Raw genomic sequence first — 25,285 nt, forward strand, 5'->3', positions numbered from 1 at the left:
TGTATTTCCATGTTTTTTTTGCTAGGAATTTCACAACTTAAAATGACTCCTAACTACCTGAAGAGCTGTTAAAAGTTCCAAGACGGCACAAGAAGGCTGTAATGTTCCTTATGGAGAAGATACATGCCTTAACCAAGTTTTGTTCTGGCATAGGATAGGTAGAACTGTTGTCCATAAAATAAATGCTAATAAGCTAATAACATACTGAATAATGTGACTTCTTTCTCTCTTTCGTTTTTTTTTTCTCTCTCTCCCTCTTTCTTTCTCTTTTTTTTCTTTCTTTTCTTTTTTTTTTTTTTTTTAGCTACTGGGGTTTCAACTAAAGGCCTCACACTTGCTAGGCCGGTGTTCTATCACTTGAGCTCCCATCCCCAGCTTTCCCCCATTCTTTTTAAGCTTGGTTTTTTGGAGGGTCTTATGTTGCCTGGGGCCAGAATTGGATTGCAGTCATCCTACCTATTCCATCTGCATAGCTCCATTACATATTTGCATCCAGTTTATTTGTTGAAATGAGGGGCTTGCTAAATTTTTGCTGTGGCTGGCCTCAATCCATGATCCTCCTGGTTGCCATTTCTGAGTAGCTGGGATTACAGACATGTGTCACTATACCCAGCCATTGATTTTTTTGTTTGTTTTTGTTTTTTGGGGGTCCAGTCATGGGGCCTGCACTCTGGGCCTGGGCACTGTCCCTCAGCTCTTCAGCTCAAGGCTAGCGCTCTACCACTTGAGCCACAGCGCCACTTCCGGCTTTTTTCTGCTTATGTGGTGCTGAGGAGTCAAACACAGAGCCTCATGCATGCGAGGCAAGCACTCTACCATTGAGCCACCTTCCCAGCCCCTATACCCAGCCATTGAATAAGATGTTTTTAAGTGTCAGTTACATAGTATTACTGGCCATATATTCAGTATTAATAAATGAAAAATAAGAGGCTGAGAATGTGGCTTAGTGGTACAGGCTTGCCTAGCATGCATGAAGCCCTCATAAAGCCCTGGGTTCAATTCCTCAGTACCACAAACAGAAAAAGCTAGAAGTGGTGCTGTGGATCCAGTGGTAGAGTGCTAGCCCTGAGCATAGAGAGGCTCAGGGATAGAACCTAGGACCTGAGTTCAAGCCCTAAGACTGGTAAAAAAAAAAAAAAAAAAAAATTAAATAAGGTATCTTTAAATAGAAACACATGTAAAACAAGGATGTGTATTGATCTGTCAATGAAATTGCAACAATTGAAAATTGTGTTCAGAGGTTTAGTATTCTATAATTCAGCACTCACAATGACTGTATATAACACTACTGCTAATAACTAGAATTGATTATATATGATTATTATGTATAATATTCTTTTCTTTTTTAGTAGCATATATTAATTATGCAAAAGAATTTTAATCATAATTTTTCATACATACATAAATATACTTTGATTAAATTTACCCGACCCTTACTTTTTTTTTTTTTTTTTTTACAGTCCTGGCTTTGAACTCAGAGCTTAGGCGCTGTCTCTGAGCTTTTGTTTTTTCTCTCAAGGCTCGCACTCTACCACTTGAACCACAGCTCCACTTCTGGTTTTTTGGGTGTTTAATTGGAGATAAGCGTCTCATGGTCTTTCCTGCCCAGGCTGCCTTTCAGATTTCAGTCTAAGGAGTAGCTAGGATTACAGGCATGAGCCACTAGCACCTGGCTGTATTACTCATTTATAACCCCTCTCCTTTTTAAGACCATTTAAATTTTACGCATGTATCTGACCCATTCATATTCACTCCCATTCACCCTCTCCTTTGCCTTCCTAATACCTCTGGTTCCCATCCCCAAATAGTTCCCCTGTTTTACATTCATGTGGTGACTTTTTTGGTCTGTATTCTATACATTATTATGCTAGATCTCTTCTTATAGTAATGTCAAGTGGATAGGTGAGAAACTTGGATTTAGTTATACTTGTTAACAATGAAAATAAATCTGTAATTCTTTAATGTGTGTACTTTGCTACTGGGGCTTGAACTAAGGGTCTTACAGTCTTACTCAGTTTGCTCATGGCTAGCACTCCTATCATTTAAGCTACACTTCCAGTCCAGCATTTTGCTATTTAATTGGAGATGGAGACTTGAAGACCTTTCTTTCCAGGCTAGCTTTGAACCACAGTCCTCCAGGTCTCAGCTACTAAGTAGCTGGATGCCTGGCTCTTTTCATCTATTTTTGAACAAGATAAAATCAATCTAGATTAATAGAGTTAACTGTGTCTATATCTATATACCCTCTCTTAATTTATACTCCCTCTTAATTGATGTATTTTGATTTCCTTGTTCTTCCCTACATTGTTGTCTATGTTTACTTTCAAATTGAATTAGCTTAGGATGAGAGGGAAAACTCAGTTTTTAGTTCTACTGTTTGAAGTTATTAGCTCAGTTAGGAGATTCTATTATACCTTGACTATTAGGGCTAGTTTTCAGAACTAAATCTCTGAGATTAAGAGCAGATACAAGTCTGTGCATAGATACTATTTTTCCATGTGTTTTAAGAAATAACTGATGAAACAAAAATTAATTGCTGGGTATTTTCCTAACAGCTGTGATAGAGACCATATAACCAAAATACAGTGACTTCTTAGGAAAACAGCTGCGATTTTGGTTCTTCGGTATCAATCCTGTCAGTGCAGTGTTGTGTGTGTCCTTATTCAATAACAGTGGTATAAACTTGTGTAGACCTGGTCATCTTCAGTTTTGTATTTTATTGGAAAAGCCACAGCTAAGGAGCCATTTTTTAATGCTTTATGACATACGTTAAGCATCTAATATAACATTTATTGTCCAGGTAAATCATTCTGATTATAGAAACTGTCTTTGTTTCAGGTCGATCCTCTCTCTTCCCCTTTGAAGACGCCTTTTTGGACGACAGCCATGGTGATCAGGCCTTGTCATCTGGCTTAAGTTCTCCCACTCGTTGTCAAAATGGGGAACGAGTAGAACGCTACTCGAGAAAGGTGTTTGTTGGAGGTCTTCCTCCTGACATTGATGAAGGTACTATTCATTCATTGATAACTTTACAAAGGCTTGGTTTGTGCTTTCTACCAGTTGATACTGACTTCACTCCAGGTCAGCTTTTGGACATTTGTATCTGAATATGTAGGAGGCGAGTATACTTGAATAATGAGGAAGTAATAGGTTATATGCTTTAGGTCTACCCATATTTGACAATGTGATAGTCTCAAAAGTTTCCATTTCCTACTTGTTGATTTTAGAATAGATTTTCAAATAATACGACCTAATACTTAATGAAACTCTACTCAAACAAAGTCCATCATTGTGCTGAGGGCTTCATGTTATGCTATCTCATTTAGTCCTTATCACTATTTTATAAAATGTATCATCAGCATTTCATTGATGAGAAAATGGAGAATCCTTGAGAAATAATCTATCCAGGATTATATAGCTATTGGTATAGTTAGAATTCAGAGTCAGTCTGATATCAGAGCTTTATGCTCTTAGCTATCACACTGTTATATTTTAATAAAAATTTCTGCTTATGAAAAGCATTTTTCAGGTCAGGTGCTATGGCTGTAACAACCTTGCTTCTTGGGAGGCATTGGAATTCAAGGCTAGTCCAGGCAACAGATTTGTCAGTCTCCATCTCAACCAATGACTGAGAAGAGTGATATGTCATCCTAGCCATGTGGGGAAACACAGATAGGAGGATTGTAGTCCAGGCTTACCCAGGCAGAAAGCAAGACTCTACCTCAAAAATCAACAGATAGTTGTGAGCTTGTGGCTCAGGCCTGTAATCTTACTCAGGAGACAGATCTAAGGATTGCAGTCTAAAGCCTGCCTGAGCAGGAAAATCCATGAGATTCTTATCTCTAGTTACCCTAGAAAACCAGAAGTGGCAATGTGGCTTAAAGTGGTAAAGAGCTAACCTTGAGCAAAAGAGCTCAGGGACAGCACCTAGGCCCCAAGTTCAAGCCCCACAACTGACAAAAGTAAACACTGGGAGTTTGACTCAAGTGGTAGAGCACCTTCTAGCAAACATGAGGCCCAGAATTGAAATGCTAGTACTCCTCTGTCTCCCAAAGTATTTCCTCCCTCTATTTAGAAGAATGAAGACTAATTGGAATTTCTCTACATTTTTATGATTATCTAGTCCAAAGGAAAATGAGTTTTCACTTATGCTTAAAGCCAATTAAAACATTCATTTTAACACATAGTAACGTCAATAAATATTTGTTGAATGTATGCAGAAAATGTAATCATAACAACACTAACAAAGGAAAAACAACTCTAGTTCAAAATAACTAGATGTGAAATGGAAATATGAAGGCAGGCTTGTTTTGCCAGGCTGTTCTCACTTTAACACTTCTCTAATTTATCATGGTTTCCTTTTTAGTTTCATGATTAGAGACTCTCGTTTTAGACTTACTGCATTAAAATTGTAGATAACTAAACCTAAGTAGGAACTATGTTGTAATTTCTGCTTTGAGTCAGAAGAAGATAAATTAATTGAGATGCAATTTTTACATATATTTTCATTATAAAATGTATAATATTTAAATATGAGAGCTAGGTATGATGGATTTTTTTTGTTTTTTTTGGTCGGTCATGGGGCTTGAACTCTGGGCTTGGGCGCTGTCCCTGCGCTCTTCAGCTCAAGGCTAGCGCTCTACTGCTTGAGCCACAGTGTCACTTCCAGTTTTCTAGTGGTTTATTGGAGAGGAGAGTCTCATAGAATTTCCTGCCCGGGCTGGCTTTGAACTGTGATCCTCAGATTTCAGCCTCCTGAATAGCTAGGATTATAGGCATCAGCTACCAGCATCCCACTGTATGATGGACTTTAACATTTTCTTTTTTTTTTTTTTTTTTTTTTCTTTTTGCTTATGTGGTGCTGAGGAATCGAACCCAGGGCCTCATGCATGCAAGGCAAGCGCTCTACCACTGAGCCACCTTCCCAGCCCCGACTTTAACATTTTCTTATCATCAAATAGTTACCGTAACTAAAGTCCTCACTTCTCATCAAAAGAATTGTTTATTTTTGTAATAATCTTAGAGATTCTAAACAAGTGAAACTATATTATATCTATATAATATATATATGTATATATTATATGTGTGTATGTGTGAGTGTGTGTGTGTGTGTGTGTACTGGTTCTGGGACTTGGATTCAGGACCTAGGTACTGTCCCTGAGCTTCTTTTTGCTTAAGGCTATTGTTCTACCATTGAGCCACAGGTCCACTTCTGCCTTTTTCTAAGTAGTTTATTAGAGATAAGAGTCTCATGGACTTTCCTGCCTAGGCTGGCTTTGAACCACGATCCTCACATCTCAGCCTACTGAGTAGCTAGGGTTATAGGCATGAGCCACTGGCACCCAGCTACAAGTGAAGCTATATTTCAACTACTTTCGGTACCTTTGCCTTAAAAAAAAAAAAGAAAAAGAAAAAAGAGAGAACATTGTTAGTTTTAGAATCCCTTGAAGTTGACATAGAGGTCATTTAGCTAATACTAGATTTTTCTCTTCCAATTTCCTTATGTCAAGTTTATTGACACTTAAAGAAAATGAACTATAGCTACAAGCACATTTTGCATGGTTAAAAGTGAATAAATGTACACCTAAGCATTGTTATTTCACTTTGTAGATTTGACATCTGCAAAAGTGCTTTTAGAAAATATTCCTTATAACTTTTTTTAAGTAAAAAAACTATTTAAGCTATTCTTATTGCAATACTTTCTTCCTCTTTTGCTAACATTCCTTCTTTGTTTTGTAGATGAGATCACTGCCAGCTTTCGCAGGTTTGGACCTCTCGTGGTAGACTGGCCTCACAAAGCAGAAAGCAAGTCCTATTTTCCTCCTAAAGGTAATGAACTGAAAATGTCTCTGCTGCTTGACTGTTGAAGAGGAAGCCTAGCAGTTCAAAATAAGGCAGTCTTTTAGTTCTTGAAATAGCTGTTGACTGTTTCCTAAGTAGGAACATGGATCAACATAGATCATTGTTTTTCTTGTTTTGGTTTGTCTTTTGTTTGCTTGCTTGTGTGTGTGCGCGCCAGTACCCGTGATTGAACTGTCCTTTAGCTTTTTTGCTCAAGGTTGGTGCTCTACCATTTGGCTGTCCCTTAGCTTTTCACTCAAGGCTTGAGTTATTAGCTCCCCTTCAGGCTTTTTGCTGGTTAATTGAAGATATGAGTCTCATAGACTTTCTTGTCTTGGCTGGCTTCAAACAATGATCTTCAGATCTCAGCCTCCTGAGTAACTAGGAGCTGGGACTATTTTGTGTGTGGTTTCTACTAGAGGCTCTTCCTCTAGGAGCATACTAACTGACAGCAAATCCTATGAGTCTGGTATAGATGAACTTTCTGCTAACCTTTCATTATTTTGAGAGAAATAAACTAGGGCTTTGAGTAATGTCAGCAATAGGAAGGGAAAGGGTTATTTAAAGTTACATTTTTATTTGGATTTTGTAGCTGTGTGGTTTGATAAATCTTATGAACTCGGCCGGGCACCATTGGCTCACGCCTGTAATCCTAGCTACTCAGGAGGCTGAGATCTGAGGATCACAGTTCAAAGCCAGCCCAGGCAGGAAAGACCATGAAACGCTTATCTCCAATAAACATTCAGAAAACCCGGGAAACGCTTATCTCCAATGAACATTCAGAAAACCGGAAGTGGTACTAGCTCAAGTGGTAGAGCACTCGCCTTGAGCTGAAGAGCTGAGGGACAGCACTTAGGTCCAGAGTTCAAGGCCCACGACCGACAAAAAAAAAGTTTATGACATAATCTTAACTCTAGTTAAGCAACAAAAAGCCAGAAGTTGAGTAGTGGCTAAAGTGTCAGAGTACCAGCTTTGAGCAAAAATCCTTAGGGATGGCACCTAGGCTTTGAGTTCAAGTCCCAGGACCAGCACTAATTAATAATAATTACATTTAATTTATTTTTATATATTAATCAACTAAAATTATTTATTAGTATTTATTCCTGTTTACATTTTAAAAAAGATACAATAACATGTGTATTAATAACATGTGAACTTCATATTTATATTAACACTCCTAACAGGGTCTATGGACTACCTGTTTTTTATGGCCTGTGAGCCAAGGATAGATTTATATTTTTAAAAGATTATATGTGGCATATGGGGCTGGGAGGTGGCTCAGTGGTAGAGCGCTTGCCTTGCATACCTGAGGCCCTGGGTTCGATTCCTCAGCACCACATAAGAAAAAAAAAGCCGGAAGTGGAGCTGTTGCTCAAGTGATAGGGTGCTAGCCTTGAGCTGAAGAGCTGAGGAACAGCGTCCAGGCCCAGAGTTCAGGCCCCACGACCAGACCCCACCCCAAAAAGAAAAAAAAAGATTATATGTGGCATACAAATCCCTTTAGAGACACTTTATAGACTACTATTTTGAAATAGCCATAGAACCACTGGTTTGTCTTCTGAAGTATCTACTGAAAAGGAAGGCTATTTATTTCAAAGGAATTCTATGTGTTTGTAGACCCAGGTGCTTCTTTTAGGGGGAGGGAAGACAGGATAGAGACAGGCCTTGCTAAGTAAGCAAGGCTTTCCTGGAACTCACTATTATAGCTCAATCTGGCCTCAAGTTCCTCCTGCCTCAGCCTGCCGGGTGCTGGGATTATAGACCCACCATACTCAGCTGATTTTATTCTTCTATCATGTCAATTGATTTCCTACAAATTTTATTGGTCAATAGAATTTAAAATTTTCTAAAATTGTTATTATAAAGTGCAGAGGGGATACAGTTACATAAGTCAGGTAAAGAGTACATTTCATTTTGGACAGTGTCACCCCTTTTCTTGCTCTCTCCCAGTCAATGCAGTGTTAAAAAGCATAGCAGACTGACTTATTACTGTGACTTCTTCCTTCTGGTACTTAAGGACTGTCAGTTTCTTTTTGTTTCTCTCAGTCATGTGTTACATCCAATGGTCTTTGGATCACTATTCTCGACTACCTTCTCTGTATATATGTAAAGTTACAATATCCTACTAAAACTTATAACTGAGAATTTAAGAGAAAACATTAGGGTTTGAATAGAACAGAGTTTACTATGTCCGTAAACTCCCCATTTTTTGTATTTCTCCCATAGATAAGAATGGTAATATAGAACTGTATATAGTACACTAGTTTTGCTGCCCTTGTTTCATTGCTGAGGTTGACATGGACCAGTGAAAGCCAAGCCAGCAAGGGAATATTCTTGATTCTGGTTCTCAGCCTTGCATCCTCTGAGAGCAGATTGCCTTTCTGGTGATTGAGGTCAGACAGGAGAAATAATTATTAGACAGTTGGATCCTGTTGTTTTGCTCTTAGCTAAAGTCTTCAAGTTGACCTATTTGGGGAGAACCTAAAGAAATTTGTTATTATTCCAAGAGTTAAATAATGTTGAGCATTCTTACAATATTTACAATGTTGGGGATATCTAAGTCATTCACCTCAAACTGTACAGTACCTTCCAAATGTTATCTTTTGATGATCATAATTTTTCTTAGCTCATCTAGGCTGGCCATTAGAACTGGCCTATTTGGTTTTTTGTTTTAAGCTTATACATAAGCAGAGAAGAAAACTTGACCCTTAACTATTGAGCCTCATCTCTTAAGAAGTAAATGCCTTATAAAAAAGAATTTTCCATTCATCCAACAAGTTTATCTGAACAGCATTTTTAAAACCATGACCATTTTCAGTGTATTATAAAGTTCTTAAAAGCCAAATAGAGAAATAGTGGCCAGGCACATCAACTTACGTGTTGTGGGAGCAGCAGCCCCGTACCAGCAAAGAAACCCATAGTATTTGAGTGCACATTGCAGCACTGAGACCACTGAGGATCTGAAGCCTCTGGATCAGTTGAGGACCACAAGCAACTAAGTGCTTGGTGCCCTTCAGAGCACTGCTGAGAACATGGAATGTATGCAAGTCAGAATGTTTGGCTTTATGATGTGGCCCCTAACCTCATAAGATGATATTTCCAGGGGAGACAAGCAATTAATCAAATAGTCACAAAAATAAATATGATTATAACCTGTGGTAAATTTCCTCGATGAATGAAGAGTGCAGTAGAGACGAGGCTACATCTCTTTAGATTGGGGGTATGGAGAGAGCTTCTCTGAGAAAATGACATTTAGGCTGATCCAAAAATTGAGGTGTTAGTTACAAAGCATAGGGAAGCAAGTTCTAAGCAGACTGATGAGAAAGACAATATGAAAGGAGCATTAGGGCCTTTGAATAAATGAAGGAAGGGTAGATAAAATATGAGATAGGAGAAAGCAATGCAAATGAAAAGGCTTTAAAGAAGTAGGATTCCTCCCCTCCCCCAAACTGATCTAGGTCCTCCAGAGAGAGAGGGAGTGGAATGAAGCATTTGTGTAATGTTTGTCTTAGGGTAAAGAGAGAATATTCAGGTTAAATTGAAATAGCTTAAAATATTTTCAAAAGTCTAACAATAAAATTGAAACAAAATCTTGCTTTTTGTTTTCTTGATGTTTTCTTGATTTAATTTTTGTGTGTGTGTGAGGGCTTGAATTCAGGAACTGTGTGCTATCCCTTTAAAGCTATCGCTATACCACTAGTATTGGAGATAAGAGCCTCCCAGACTTTCCTAACTCAGTTGGCTTTGAACCACCTTTATTTAATTCTTTTTTTTTTTTTTTAATCGGTCCTGGGGCTTGAACTCTGGGCCTAGGTGCTGTCCCTTAGCTCTTTAGCTCAAGGCTAGTGCTCTACCACTTGAGCCACAGCTCCACTTCTGGTTTTCTGAGTGGTTTATTGGAGATAAGAGTCTCACAGTCTTTCCTGCCCAGGCTGGCTTTGAACTGTGATCCTCAGATTTCAGCCTCCTGAGTAGCTAGGATTACAGGCGTGAGCCACCGGCGCCCAGCCCCTTTATTTAATTCTTAATGTAAGAAGAAATTAAACTCTAGTCAAAGTATTGAGGGATAGAGCTGGATGCTGGTGAGTTATGCCTGTAATTCTAGCTACTGATGAGGCTGGGTTGTAGAAAATGATGTCTCAAAGCCAGGTATGGCAAATGGCACTCTGGCTCAAAGGGGTAGAGTGCTAGCCTTAAGTACAAAAGCTCAGGAACAGTGTCCAGGTCCTGAGTTCAAGCTCCAGGACTGTTACCAAAAAGCAAGAGAAAGGAAAAAAGGAAGGAAGGAAGGGAGAGAGGGAGGGAGGAAGGAAGGAAGGGAAAGAGAAAGAGACAGAGAGAAAGAAAGAAAGAGAAAAACGGAAAGAAAAGAAAGGAAGGACATTTATGGGGCTTGGAATGTGGCTTAGTGGTCCAGTGTTTGCCTACCATGTGTGAAGCCCTGGGTTTGATTCTTTAGTACCACATAAACAGAAAAGACCAGAAATGACTCTGTGACTTAAGTTGTAGAGTGCTAACCTTGAGCAAAAGAAGCTCAGGGACAGTGCCCAGCCCCTGAGTTCAAACCCTAGGAATGGCAAAAAAGAAAAAGGCCAGCCCTGGTAGAAAAGTCTGTGAGAGTCCATTTCCAATTAAGCAGCACAAAGTCAGGAGGGAGATGTGGCTCAGGTGATAGAGCTGAAAGTACAAGACTCTGAGTTCAAATTATATACCAGCAAAGAAATCCTGAAATATTTGAGGGCTGGTTTTTTTTGAGACTGTTCACATAGTTTATACTTCTAGAACAATAGAATTGAAATTGTAAGTTCTGGGGAAAAAATAAGCTCCTCCCAAGAATAGGTCATAATACAAAATACTAATCAGTGTCATTATGTTTATTGAGGAATGAGTACAAGATTAAAGATGGTTATTCAAAAGAGATGGTAAAGTTATTGAAAAGAGATGGTGGCTCATGCCTTTAACCTTATCTGCTCAGGATGCTGAGATCTGAGGATAGAGATTCAAAGCCAGCCTACGTAGACATATCTGAGAGACTCTTGCTTCTAGTTAACTGGCAAAAATAAGCCCACAGTATAGTTGGTGGCTCACAACTATAATCCTAGCTACTTAGGAGGCTGAGATCTAATCATCATGGTTCAAAGCCAGCCAGGAAAATCTGGACTCTTCATTAACCACCAGAAAGCCAGAAATAGAGCTGTGGCTCAAGTAGTATAGTGTCAGCTTTGAGTGGGATAGTACATGTACTCTGAGTTCAAGCCCTCGTACCTGCATGTGTGTACGCTTATGTACATACACACATATATACATAACCTTCAAGAATAGAGAACAGTTAAAATGCTAATCACATGACCAAGGCTAAATCCTTTTAAAAAATATTTTCGTGTATTTCCTTTCAGACTTTTTCCCCTCAAAGTACTTACGAACCCAAATTTGATGTTATATTACATATACTGTTTTGTTCTTTTTTTTTTTTTTTTTTTTACACCAGAGTTGTTTGAGCTCAGGGCCTCATGCTTGCTAGGTAGGTGTTCTATCACTACTTGATCCACTTGACCAGTATGACATACACAGTATTTTTTGTTGTTGTTGTTGTTGGTTGTGGGGCTTGAACTCTGGGCCTGAGTGCTATCCCTCAGCTCTTCAGCTCAAGGCAAGCACTCTACCACTTGAGCTACAGCACCACTTCCAGACATACACAGTTTTTTACCCAACTTTTATGAAGATTAAAGTATGCCAAGAGTTTTTTCCCAGGTCATTAACCAGTATTGCATGAACTCACTTTAGAAGCTACCCACATGGTTAGATAGTTGTTATTTTTAGGCCTATTGAAAAGTTAAATGGTACTCTGATACCAATTTTGCAGGCCAGTCTTTGTCCCTTTCTTTGATTATTTTCTTCAGCTAAATTCCTAGAAACAGAAATGTTGAGGAAAATTAAGTCATTTTTTAGGTTTTATGCACATGAGCAAAAAGGTAATACTTATTTGGCTCCTATTGTGATCTCTTGAGAATCTTTATAGAGAAGGGAAAGAAAATATAAAACAAGTAAGTAAATTTTGTTAGTAGGAAGAAGAGGGGATGCAATGGAGATTTACATGACTAAAAGACTGGAAGTGAAAAGTTTCAAGAAGGAGTAGTCAGCTCCAAAGGGTATTACCAAATTACTGCAATTGTGAAACAGAGCATGGTGGCCCTCTCCTCAAATACCTGATCTCCAAAATTTCTATAGTTATTCTAGGCCTTGATAATGTAAAGAACCAGAATCAGATAAAGTAATAGAACAAGACTAATGTAATCTGATTTTCAGTGAACGTGTTATTTTGTGAACAATAAGAATAATGCAACAGGAGCCAGTAGCTTATGCCTGTAAATACTAGCTGCTCAAGAGGTTGAGATCTGAGGATCATGGTTCAAAGTCAGCTGTGGCAGAAAAGTCCATGAGACTCTTACTTCCAATTAGCCACCAGAAAACCAGATGTGGCAGCACTGTGACTCAAAGTGGTAAGTAGAGCACTAGCCTTGAGCACAGAGAGGCTCAGGGACAGCACTCAGGCCTTGAGTTCAAGCCGCAAGACCAATAGAAAAAAAGAGAGAGAGAGAATAATGCAGCCTCTGCAACAGAACTAGCCATATCTTTTTTTTTGAGTCTTTATACATATACATGTTTGTTAGGGATCAGGGCTGTCATAAGAGCAGAGACAGAATCTTCTATGTACCTTTCCTTTTCCTCTCCCCTCAAATTTTGGCATAACTTGGATATTTTCAAAGGCTGCATGTCCTAGTGCTATAGTCTAGTTTATTTGCTTGTTGGTTATTTAGGCTATTAGAAAAAAATACTTTTGTTAATATATTCTTGTATTCTTCTTATCTTTCATGTTATTTTCTTTAGGCTGAGTGACAAGCTACTTAGATAAAGTTAAAAGAAATGAGAATCTTGATGACTCAATTTGGTATCACATGGCTTCCCAAAGCAATTTCTTTGTGGAGTTTATGGTAATTTGAACATCTGCAGCAATTTTTTTTTGCTTAGCTCCAGATTAGATAAATGGCAGTTTGCAGCTGCGAACTTACCTTTCTGCCTCTGTATTTGTCATATAATGGAGCCCTGTGGAAGTCATAAATCTTGGACTTGAAATGTTTTAAGTGTTTTTACTGTTGTTTTCTCTCTTACCTACTTTGTCCATTTTTTCTTGCTGTTCTTTTTTTAAAAAAAAATAAGGTAGAGTCTCATTGTGTAGACTAAGCTGGCGTTGAACTTGAAATCCTCTTGCCTCAGTCTTCTGGATGCCTAGATTATGCACTTGTACCACTATACCTTAGCTCTTTTTTTGGGGGGGGGGTCCAGTTGTGGGGCCTGAATTCTGGGCCTGGGCGCTGTCCCTCAGCTCTTCAGCCCAAGGCTAGCGCTCTGCCACTTGAGCCATAGTGCCACTTCCAGCTTTTTTTTTTTTTTTTTTTTTTTGGGGGGGGTCCGGTCGTGGGGCCTGACCTCTGGGCCTGGGCGCTGTCCCTCAGCTCTTCAGCTCAAGGTTAGTGCTCTACCACTTGAGCCACAGCACCACTTCCGGCTTTTTTTTCTTTTTGGCTTATGTGGTGCTGAGGAATCGAACCCAGGGCCTCATGCATGCAAGGCAAGTGCTCTACCACTGAGCCACCTTCTCAGCTCCTACCTTAGCTCTTTGGCTTTTGTCAAAAGCTCTCTTTGCCCAGATTTCTGAATTCAACACTCTTTCTTCCCTTATGCTGCTGTTCAGATGTTACTTGAGCAGAAAAATCTCTGACTTCTTTATCTAAAAGAACAGCCCTTCAAATCACAGGTAGGCGTGTCATGACCTGAGGCTAGCTCAGGCAAAAAAGTGGGACCATACCTGAAAAATAAGTAAAACAAAAAAGTATAGAGGATATAGGGGATAACAAATGTAAAGCTATTTGAAAACCTTTGGCCTTTGTCTTTTTCCTAAGTCCTTGTATTCTATTTGGTATACTCACAAAGCTAATGTATTTCCAAAGAGATAGCTTAAACTAGAGCTGTAGGTCTAAGCTGCCTTTTGACCAGATCTTAAATATGGAATTCTGCCTCCTTGATGATACTATACTATTTTTTAATCTTGTTTTAAATTGTCATTGTAAAGATGATGTATAAAGGGTCACAGTTACATAAGTTAAGTAATAAGTACATTTCTTTTTTGATGTTGTTTGTTTGTTTTGTTTGTTTGGTCATGGGGCTTGAACTCTGGGCCTGGGCGCTGTCCCTCAGCTCTTCAGCTCAAGGCGAGCACTCTACCATTTGAGCCACAACACCACTTATGGTTTTCTGGTGGTTTACTGGAGATAAGAGTCTCACGGACTTTCCTGCCCCAGCTGGCTTTGAACCATGATCCTTAGATCTCAGCCCCCTGAGTAGCTAGGATTACAGATGTGAGCCACCAGTACCCGGCAGCGCATTTCTTTTTGAACGGTGTTATCTCTTACCTTGTTTTTTTCCCCAGTTTTTCCCTCCTGGCCACCCCAAAAAGTTGTATATTTCATTTTCAACAGTGTTTAGTGAGTATCACTGCTTCATTTGTTCATCCCTTGTCCCACCATTTTGTGCCCCCTCCCCGTTGCCCTCCCCCAAACAAATAAACTTACATACAAGACAAAATGTACAGGAAACAAAAACAGCAACAAAAGAGAAAAACAAAACAAAAAGCAAAATAACAAAAAATCCTCTTGTTTCCATTTCTTGGAGTGCATTTTAGTAAACATCATTTTATATGATCATATGCACATAGCTGTTGAGCCTTTATGATCTTCTCTTAAGAATATCCTCCTTTGGTCTCACCGTGTGAATGTCTAGAGTCCTGTATAATTTATCATGTCCAGTGTATTTTTTGTCTTTTACCATCCAGTGTGTTTACTTGTAAATTTATAGGCACAATCGTTGTTTTTGTTTTTGTTTTTTTTTTGTCAGTCATGGGGCTTGAACTCTGGGCCTGGGCGCTGTCCCTCAGCTCTTCAGCTCAAGGCGAGCGCTCTACCACTTGAGCCACAGCGCCACTTCCGGTTTTCTAGTGGTTTATTGGAGATAGGAGTCTCACGGTCTTTCCTGCCCGGGCTGGCTTTGAACCTCGATTCTCAGATCTCAGCCTCCTGAGTAGCTAGGATTACAGGCGTGAGCCACCGGCGCCCGGCTATAGGCACAATCTTGTTACAACAAGTGAGAGAAACCATGCAACCTATGTTTCGTTGGGTCTGGCTTACTTCACTTAATGTAATTTTTTTCCAAGTCTTTCCATTTCCTTAGGAATAGTACAATATTATTCTTTCTGATGGAAGAGAATTCCATTGTGTATATATACCACATTTTCTTGATCCATTTGTCCACTGAGGGGCATCTAGGTTGATTCTATATCTTGGCTATGGTAAACAATGCTGCAACAAACATGGCTGTGAGGGTAGCTTTAGTGTGGCCTTGTTTGTCTTCTATTGGACAAATGCCCAGGAGCGGAATTGCTGGGTCATAGGTGAGCTCTATGTTTAGTCTTTTGAGGACCCTCCATACTGCTTTCCAGAATGGTTGAACAAGTTTATACTCCCACCAGCAGTGTAATAGCATCCCCTTTTGGCCATAACCCAGCCAGAATCTGTTATTGTTAGGTTTCTAGAAAGCCCACAGAATGGGAGAAGATTTTTACTAGCTATGCATCCAACAAGGACCTCATATCTAAAATCTACTTAGAGCTCAAAATATTCCTCCAAAGTAAACCCTCAGTAACAACAACCCAATTAATGAATGGGCTAAAGACTTAAATAGAGACTTCTCAAAAGAAGAAGTAGGAATGGCCAATAGGCACATGAAGAGATGCTACACTGTTTCTGGACCTGAATGAGCTGCTTTGTAATTGAGTTCTTTAATTGCAGTGCTCAGTGGTTCTGGTGTACTAATCAGGTGTGTGGTTGTAAGTGCCAATGGAAACCCAAAAACAGGAAGTGTGATATGACCAAGTGTCATAGAGGCTGTACTAAGGGGTAACAGGCTGCAGGGACTTAAATACTGGGAACTATTCATTCCAACTGTAATATTCCAACATTCTGTGAATCAGCTCTTACTGTTTTCCTGTTTCTAGATGAATTCCACAGAGAAGAAATCTAACTGGTCCAGTTTATCTTTTAAGACCTAAATATAACATTCATCATTCTAACGATAGAGCCGTGAGTTCCTTGACTATTTGATAAAAGAACAGCTTAGTTTTGCTTCGTTGAGCATGAGGCTGTGAATATGGCAGCTAGAAAGAGAGGTTTGGCATGAGAAATTTAGTGATAAATGTGTTTAGCACAGTCTCTCTCCATTGACTCCTGGGAGAGAATGTCACATATGCAAAGTTGTCACTGGAGCTACCAAAAAATGTCTACCTGTCCTGAGCCTTCTATCCTGGATCTGCAGTAAATAGCTCCTGATAGTATTATCATCTCTCACATGGGAGCCAGAAGAGGAGCTGGTAACCCCTGGGCAGTGAGCACAGCCTCTCTACTGCTGCTGGTCAGAGCCAAGAACAATAGCAAGCTGCAGATGTTGGACTGAAACTGCCTGTAGAAGTCAATGATGCTGGCGATGGAATGGATGAAGCCAGCATCCTCAGCTTACTTGGGCAGCTAGTTTTAGCTTGAGCTGTCTGGGGGCACAGGGTCCAGCTACCCAGACAGGAACAGGAATAGAAATCTGTACACAGGAGTAAGCCAGGCTTATGCATGCTGATGAATCCTTTCCATTTTCAGAAAAGTGTGTCCTTCTGAGTGGTGGTTTCAGCTGGTGATTATGTATTTCCTCCACACTGGCCAGGTTGGCCAGCCTGTTGGTTCTTGTGACCAAGTCATGCAGTTGTGGGAGTTTATATAATACTAACATGCTTTTGGAACCTAGCATAAGGCAGACCATATGGGATTCAGATTGACTTTGAGTCAGACAGTTAAAGACTTGCCATTTGAGGGGGTTCTACTTTAAACGGGCAAAATCAAGGTCACTGTGCAGCTACAGTGGGCTGGAGTGTAGTGTCTATTTCATTTTTGTTCAGCTTTAGAAAGGAAAGTTTTCAAACTTCACAGTTTTTTCCCTCATAGTACAGTTTGAGTGAAAGTAAGTTTTGTTTTAGCTTCAGATTTCCAGTTTTTCCACCTTTTGAGTTAGAAAAATTCATTAGTTGGGAAGCCAGAGGATTTTTATTATGTACTTAACCTTTTGTAGTTTGTAATCTTTTGAGTAATATCCCTTCACCTTTCCCTTCCTCTCTCCTTCCCCTTTCCTCCTTTCCCTCCCTTCCCTCCCGTCCATCTCTCTCTCTCTCTCTCTCTCTCTTTCTTTTCTTCCTTCTTTCCCGAATGTTGGAATATATGCTAGGTTCCACCTTTTATTCGAAGAAAGGATTTTCTTGTAAAAACATGGAAACACTGGGTGCCAGTGGCTCACACCTGTAATCCTAGCTATTCAGGAGGGTGAGATCTGAGGATCATGGTTCAAAGCCAGCCTGGGCAGGAAAGTCCACGAGACTCTTATCTCCAATTAACCACCAGAAAACTGGAAGTAGCACTGTGACTAAAGTGATAGAGCACTTGCCTTGAGCTGAAGAGCTGAGGGACAGCACCATGGTCCAGCATTCAAGCCCCATGACTGACAAAAAAAAACAAAACAACAACAACAAAAAAAAACATGGAAACTGTACTTCATATAACAATGATGAGCTTTTTTTTGGGGGGGGGGAGGGGTCTGGTCATGAGGTCTGAACTCTGGGCCTGGGCGCTGTTCCTCAGCTCTTTAGCTCAAGGCTAGTGCTCTACCACTTGAGCCACAGCACCACTTCCAGCTTTTTTCTGCTTATGTGGTGCTGAGGAAACACTGGGTGCCAGTGGCTCACACCTGTAATCCTAGCTATTCAGGAGGGGGGGGGAGGGGTCTGGTCATGAGGTCTGAACTCTGGGCCTGGGCGCTGTTCCTCAGCTCTTTAGCTCAAGGCTAGTGCTCTACCACTTGAGCCACAGCACCACTTCCAGCTTTTTTCTGCTTATGTGGTGCTGAGGAGTCAAACACAGGGCCTCATGCATGCGAGGCAAGCACTCTACCACTGAGCCAACTTCCCAGCCCCAATGAGCTTTTTTTGTCTTTGTAAACTTTTGTTAAAATGGAGAGTATCTTTTTAGCACCTATTTTTTTTAGCATTGTATTGAAGATAGATTTTAAAGGCAGTCTTTGCTTGCAAAGCATTTATAGCTTTTGGAACTGTACAGAAAGGAGAAAGCAATGGGAATATACAGGCCACATGACAAAGCTTGAGCAGCTACATAAATAGCAGAGACAGCTTGTACAAGGTCACAGAGTACATACTGTGCTGTGCCCAGGCAGAGGTGCTGGGAAGGGCAGGTGCTTGTTTAGTTCAGAGAAACTGTAACTATTCTTGATGAACACTTTCTTTGGAAAAGAGTAGATTTCAGAAACTGAAATGAAATGCAAATTTGGCAGGATGAGGCAGAGGATGTTTTAGCTTTGGTCAGGACTTGTTAACATGAATTGCATGGGACCTGAATGGGCTATGAACAAGTATGAACAAAAGATGATATATTAGGTGCAAGAATTAAAAATGGGAAACTGGGATGGATGATGAAACTCAGTGGGGAGAGTACTTGCTTCCAGGGGTGAGGCCCTGGGTTAAGTCCCTAGCATCTCAATCAATCAATGAAATGGATTAGGTAAGACGAGGAAAATAAGAATCAAAGGTTTGATTCTCCAATACTGCAAACATTTTAATTAGAATAAAAATCTTGAGCATCAAATGGAATGTCATTGTTTTAAAAACATCTGGTGAAATCTAAAACATATTTTTAAAAAAGGAAATGGGGGGCCGGGTGCCAGTGGCTCATGCCTGTAATCCTAGCTACTCAGATCACGGTTCAAAGCCAGCCTGGGCAGGAAAGTCCATGAGACTTTTTTTTTGGGGGGGGGGGGGAGTTCGGTCATGGGGCCTGAATTCTGGGCCTGGGCGCTGTCCCTCAGCTCTTCAGCTCAAGGCTAGCGTTCTGCCACTTGAGCCACAGTGCCACTTCTGGCTTTTTTCTTTTTTGCTTATGCAGTGCTGAGGAATCGAACCCAGGGCCTCATGCATGCAAGGCAAGCGCTCTACCACTGAGCCACCTTCCCAGCCCACTCCATGAGACTCTTATCTCCAATAAACCACTAGAAAGCCGGAAGTAGTGCTGTGGGTCAAGTGGTAGAGTGCTCGCCTTGAGCTGAAGAGCTGAGGGACATCGCCCAGGCCCAGAGTTCAAGCCCCAAAACCGACCAAAAAAAAAAAGGAAATGGGAAACTGGGTGGCTTAGTGTAGAGTGCTTGCCTAGCATGCAGGAAGCCCTGGGTTCAATTCCTCAGTACCACATAAACAGAAAAAGCCAGAAGTGGTGCTGTGGCTGTAGTAGTAGAGTGCTAGCCTTGAGCACAGAGAGGTACAGGGACAGTGCCCAGGACCAAGTCCCAGGACCCACAAAAAGAAAGAAAGAAAAAAAAGGAAATAGGAAGTTTGCTGGCAGGATCTGGTGAAAGTTCTTGAAAGCTGAGCACAGATCTGGATTGTCTTTCAAATAGAATGACCTTAGTGTTAGAGGGGAAACTGTGGCACAGAGGTAATACAATAGAGGCAACATCCAAGAACTGGAGTATTCAAGTCCAGAGAAAAGAAGCAATTACTTGTCAGAACTCAGTGTAGGGCTGGGCTAAAGTCCCATCCATCTGTATGGGAACATTTACTGGGGTAAAGTAGAACTCACTAGTTGTCTGAAATATTGTGAAAAATGCAACAAGTAGTGGAATAGACTAGGTTTCTGGATTTGGACTTGGCACCAACAGTACTGTCTAAGTGATACTGAATAAGTGATTTAATCTCTGAGCCTCAGTTTACTCACCTCAGTACATACTAGTAGCAGTATTAGGACTATTAGTATTAGGTTGTTAAGAGGATTACATGAGACAGTGCATGTAAGCACCAACTCAGAATTTGGGGTTACTAAGGGTTAAATAATGCTAATCCTTGCCTCTTCCCATGAAAATATAATGCTTAGTAATAAAATTGTCCAACTGGTCTGACCAGTTCCCTTCTACATCCCCTGGTCTAGTCTGTTTTCCTTGGTCAGGTGCTTGTTAGAACTGACTGTGACTAGAACTGACAGATTGGCAGACTTCACAAGGACCTCTTTATATAGGGAATGTGTGATTATGTAAACAGAGCAGATTTTAAGGCCAAATGTCCAGGTCACTGCCCTGGACTGCAGGACTTTACTGAGTACACAGGAAGTGGATTGCCAGTTTTCATTTCTGAAGTGGTTCTGCTCAGCAAACTTTTTTGTTGTTGCTATTCATTCTCAAATACCACCACTCCTCCCTACTGACGACAAGCCCACAAAGAAGCAGTTATTAACATAATAGAAAACATAAAACAAGCTAGAACCAAAATGTTTGTCTTGCCTCTGTGTAGTAAATATAGTCAAAGTCATGTTTGGTTGTGGCACCAAAAGGAATGTTTAGGAATCCATGGACTTGGACAGTATCTATTTTCAGAGCCATTTCTACATTTTAACTTGGAATAATTTCTTCTCTTGGAATCTCCTTCCATGTTGTGTTTTTACCTGAGCATAACATTAAAATCTGGCCCCAGGGTCACCACCTCATTTTTCTTCATTCTCTATCTATGGCTTCTTTGCCAAAAGTAATTGTTCTTCTTTCTTTGACATTCAACTTTTAGAAATACACTTTTAAAAATAACTCAGGAGCTTTCATACATTGTTCCTAGGTTAAAGTCCTCTGTGTACTTATGCTTCATGACCATCTTGAACTATCATATAAGCTTACTGAGCACAAGGATTTGCGCGTGTCAATTTCCCCTGCAGCATCTAGGGTATATGAGGGTTCAGATGTTCTCATCCAAGAGGAAGATAAACCAGAGATCTAGTTCATAGACCATTGTGTTTATCTGGCAGCAGACGGGATTGATAAGTGGATTAATTTCCCCCAAGTGCTATGCTCTAAACCACAAATTCTGCTTAGCTCTCTCCCCTTTGGTCTTTCCATGTCAGTGCCTGTTCTCTTTCCTGAACTCAGAATGCCTTTACTTCCTGGAAAAGTAATCATCCCACAGATTAGATATCACCTTTGTTCTATTGCTTTCCTTGATGTTTGGATAAATCTCTTCCATTTGTTCCTTACCTGTGTTCTGTAGGACATACCCCCAACATAGCACTTTTATGTAAGTAGTCATTGACAAACAGATTATCCAAGGCAGGGTTCTTTTGGCTTATTCATCTTTGTAACTTCAGTGCATAGTATTATGCCTTGTCCCTCCCAGATATATTTGGTTCTCTTGAGCTGAATCCAAAGTCAGATCTCCTTAGGCAAACCAGGTAAGTCCTCTGACCTGAAAACCAAGGTCAGAGAGAATGTTTGCAACAGACTGCTTGGGCCAAAAAAAAAAAAAAAACCAGTCTGAACTAAGGCAGCTCCAGCTGGAAGGTGCCCTTCAGTCTCTCTAGGAAGGTCATTGGTAATTAAGGAGGCTGGATTTTCTGAGAGGAGAGAGCTCTCTGACTGTTCAAGCCATCAACTTTTCCTTCTGCCACTGGTCTCGATGGGAAGCCAGCTATCTCTGATTGAGCAACCATTTTATGAGTGCAGCTGGGATGCAGCCCAACAACCTGAAATTATTTTCCATTTGCAGCTGTTACCTGAAACATAGAAATCACTAATAGCATTCATTGATTTTAAGAACTGTTGGGTCTTTTAAAAATGACCCACCACTGCAAGTAAAAGCAAAGCCAGAACCTGCACATCTTTTTATACAATGGGAGAGTATAGTACCCTCTTTTCTAGAAAAATATTGTGCTTTTAATTTTCTTTCTTTTCCACAATTGTTCATGTTGAAAAATTTGAAACAGTCAAAAAATAGTTATAAGAGTAATATAAGGAATACACATAAACCCTTGCTTTTCAGGTCATTCAATTTGCCACATTTACTTTCTCAGTTATTTTTCTCAGTGACCCATTTAAGAGTAAAGTGTAGCCAGGCACTGGTGGTGGCTCATGTCTGAAATCCTAACTATTCAGAAGGCTGATATCTGAGGATCTTGCTTTGAAACCAGCCGGTGCAGAAAAGTCTGTGAGACTCATCTCCAAGCTGGAATTGGTGTTGTGGCTCAAGTGGTAGAGTGCCAGTATTAAGTAAAAAAGCCAAGGAAGAGTGAGAGGCCCTGAGTTGAAGCTGCAGTACCAACATACACACACACACACACACACACACACACACACACACACGTATCTGTGTTAGAACTCTAGAATTTAAGACTTTCTGTCAAGCTGCACCTTGATGGGGGAAGAAGGCCTAGTTGGCTTCCGCATCTTGATCCTCCAACTCCAGATTTGTGCCACTTTCTTCAGTTCCAAGCATCTTACTAATAGAAGGAGTACAGAGGACACAGGTCATGGCAGGAAAAGTCCTCAAAACTTCCAATTCCCTGGAAGAGCACTTATTTTAAATGTATAACTGAAAAATACATTGATACCAACAAGCAACTTGGCTCAACATAAAAAAATTGACTGACCTAAAAAACCTAAACCTGCCCCTGTTATCTTGAAATTCATCATTCCAACTCATCTGAATATAGTTTTTGTGGACTTTAGAAAAATTCAATCTGCATATGACTTAAATTGTAGCATTAAAGTGTGGATAACTTACCGCTACTAAAATACTGTCAAAATGGTCACATTCACAATGACATTTTATGACTGTTCTTATAAATAAGGCAAGTCTTTATTTGTTAGTGACATTGAAGTTTTTACCTTGCTGTTTTTAGGCTGAAAGTATAAATTAATGGATAAGGGTGAGAGACTCTGGGATATGGCCCAAATTTTAATCCTGAACTTGAATCTCAGGCTTTAATCTGAAAAGTCCCTTTAACTTCTTAGACTTTGAATTTCCTCATCTCTAAAATAACAACTGTATTTACTTCATAGAGATGCTGTGAGGATGAAATAAAGTAACAGATGTAATATGTGTATTGAAAAGTACCAGAACATTTTGAACACTGAGTACATGGTAGTTGTAGTAAATTTGGTGGTGATTGCTATTTATACTAGGATTCAAATTCTAGCTCACAAAATTATGTATTTAAGAGTTCAGGAAGCGTTGTTTTTGAAAGATAGCCAAGAACATTTTAGAGGTTGTTACTGTTAATGTGTTTTCAGTTATTAAAAGAAAGAAACCTTTTAATTAAACTTACCTTTCCAAAAAAACTAGCCAAATAAAATGGAATTATCCTAATTAGATCACTTCTGTGACCTTCCTATTCCAAGAAAATTGCATTGGTCAATCTATACTTGTCTAAAAATCCCTCGCTGGTCACTCTTCCTCCTCCAACCTATTTGGCACTTTTGAGAAAGCAAGGAATTTCCTGCTATCCATTCTGCTTGTAAGCCAGGGTCATTGATGGTGGCAGTGACTGAGAATTTGTCCTGTTTTTCCCAAAGCACACACCTCCCATCATAGATTTGGTTCTGCACTGAGGGTTCCACATAGTTTACTATATCTCTGAGTACCGCCTGCACTCCACAAGCCACTGTTTCTAATACTGGAAGCATTTTTTTTTTAATGCTCTCATCTTTTACTGGCTGAGTACAAGAGAAAATGGAAGAAGTTGATAAGTTTTGGGCCAAATCATTTTTTTTTCTGTCATCTAAAATAATAGAAGATGTCAAGTAACTTTAATAAGGAGTTTCCAGGCTGGACACTGGTGGCTCATGCCTTTAATCATAGCTACTCAGAAGGCTGAAATCTGAGGATCCTGATTTGAATCCAGCTACTGCAGGAAAGGTCCTGAAACTCTTATCTCTAATTAACCACCACAAAGCTGGAAGTGGAACTGAGGTTCACATACATAATAGAAAAATGCAGTAAACAAAATCTCAGCAGATTCATGACACCCTTGTTTACAAAGCACTTCTACATGTTAACTTACATTCTACATCTCAGTAAGGTACTAGGACAAATACTTAAGTGATTGGACGATACTAGGACAATTCTTAGGTACTGGGGCTTGAATTTAGGGCTTTGTCACTCCCTCAACTTTTTTGCTCGAGACTGGTGCTCTCCCACTTGAGCCACACCTGTACTTTCTGCCTTTTTGGTGGCTAATTAGAGATAGAGTCCCACAGACTTTCTTGCCTAGCCTGGCTTCCTACCTAAATCCTCAGATCTCAGCCTCTTGAGTTGCTAGAATTCCAGATGTGAGCCACTGACACACAGCTGAAACATTAAAATTATATTCAGTACTGATGACATACTAAATAAGACACTTAATTGCTCTGTGCAATTTCTGGAACTGTAAAACAGAACTTAACATCATACTTCCTTCATAGGCTGTATGTGAAGATGAAACAAAGTAATATATACAAGGATTTAAGATCCATGCTTGGTATACAGTAAATTCTCAATAAATATTACTGATTAGGTTTCAGAACCAGACAGCTACTGAATGTTAGGACTAGTATCCAAATCCAAACCTCCTCACTTCTCATCCAGAGAATGCTTTTCATCCTACCATGTGGAATGGACCACTTAGTAAATCATTTATTTAAGTTCTACCTCATATTAACCAGTGCTGGGATTTGAACCCAAGAACCTGTTTGTGAGACTTCTATTTATAACTCCCAGTTGTTTTTAATCCATCTGCTGCTAATGTAGACATGCAGGGCTAAGTGAAAGTATTCACACTTTTTTGGTAACTATTCAGTTGCTGTGGAGAGCCAACCTTCCTTCCTTCTGCTGACCAAGCTCAGCTCAAAATTGGATTTGATGTGGAAGATGACAGAGGGTAGGCAGTAATGTAGAAGAAGCATACTGTCAGCTTGTAGGTCTTCCAGAAGCAAAGGGCTAGAGAAAGCCTAGATTACTTGAGTATACCCTAGCACTTTAATTCTAGGCCTTTACAATGTGCTTGTGTACAATGTATAAGTAGACAGGCTCCTCTCGAAGGTCAAGATATCCAGTATGATTCTTAGCACCTTCATGAAAGACCCGTGTCAGAATTTAACCTGCTCAGGCAGGCGGCTTACGGGGACCTTCTGAAACCTTCCTTTTGTGATATTTACATTTGTAACTGTTCTCCCATATTCTGTTTGGCAAGTAGGATTAATGTTCTCATATTAAATGAAAAACCTACATTTCTAATAGATTTTCTATGACATAGTGATAGTTTGTTTGATACTGTTTTCAAAGGAGAAGGGGTATGAAGCAATAGTATATTACCTTTTTTATCTTTTTAGTTAAGGTTTTCTTTTTTCTACCTAAACACCTGCTAACTCCTTTGATCTGTTCTGGAAACACAGCATGAAAATAGCTCTCAGTCCTGACAATTAGACCTTCTGTCTGTCTGCCTGT

General features: G+C 39.9%; 1 protein-coding gene across 3 annotated transcripts in view; it reads left to right on the forward strand.

Annotated features, from left to right (window-relative positions):
* Cpeb3 (cytoplasmic polyadenylation element binding protein 3) overlaps positions 1-25,285 on the forward strand; it is a 153,249-nt gene that overhangs the window by 80,884 nt on the left and 47,080 nt on the right. For all 3 annotated transcript variants that reach the window (XM_042689250.1, XM_042689249.1, XM_042689251.1), the window contains 2 exons: positions 2,839-3,006; positions 5,740-5,829. In XM_042689250.1, the coding sequence (XP_042545184.1) occupies positions 2,839-3,006; positions 5,740-5,829 (258 nt within the window). The remainder of the gene's footprint in view (positions 1-2,838; positions 3,007-5,739; positions 5,830-25,285) is intronic.

The sequence above is a fragment of the Dipodomys spectabilis genome, unplaced genomic scaffold (assembly GCF_019054845.1).
Source record: "Dipodomys spectabilis isolate Male_0828 unplaced genomic scaffold, ASM1905484v1 ptg000125l, whole genome shotgun sequence".
Classification (NCBI taxonomy): domain Eukaryota; kingdom Metazoa; phylum Chordata; class Mammalia; order Rodentia; family Heteromyidae; genus Dipodomys; species Dipodomys spectabilis.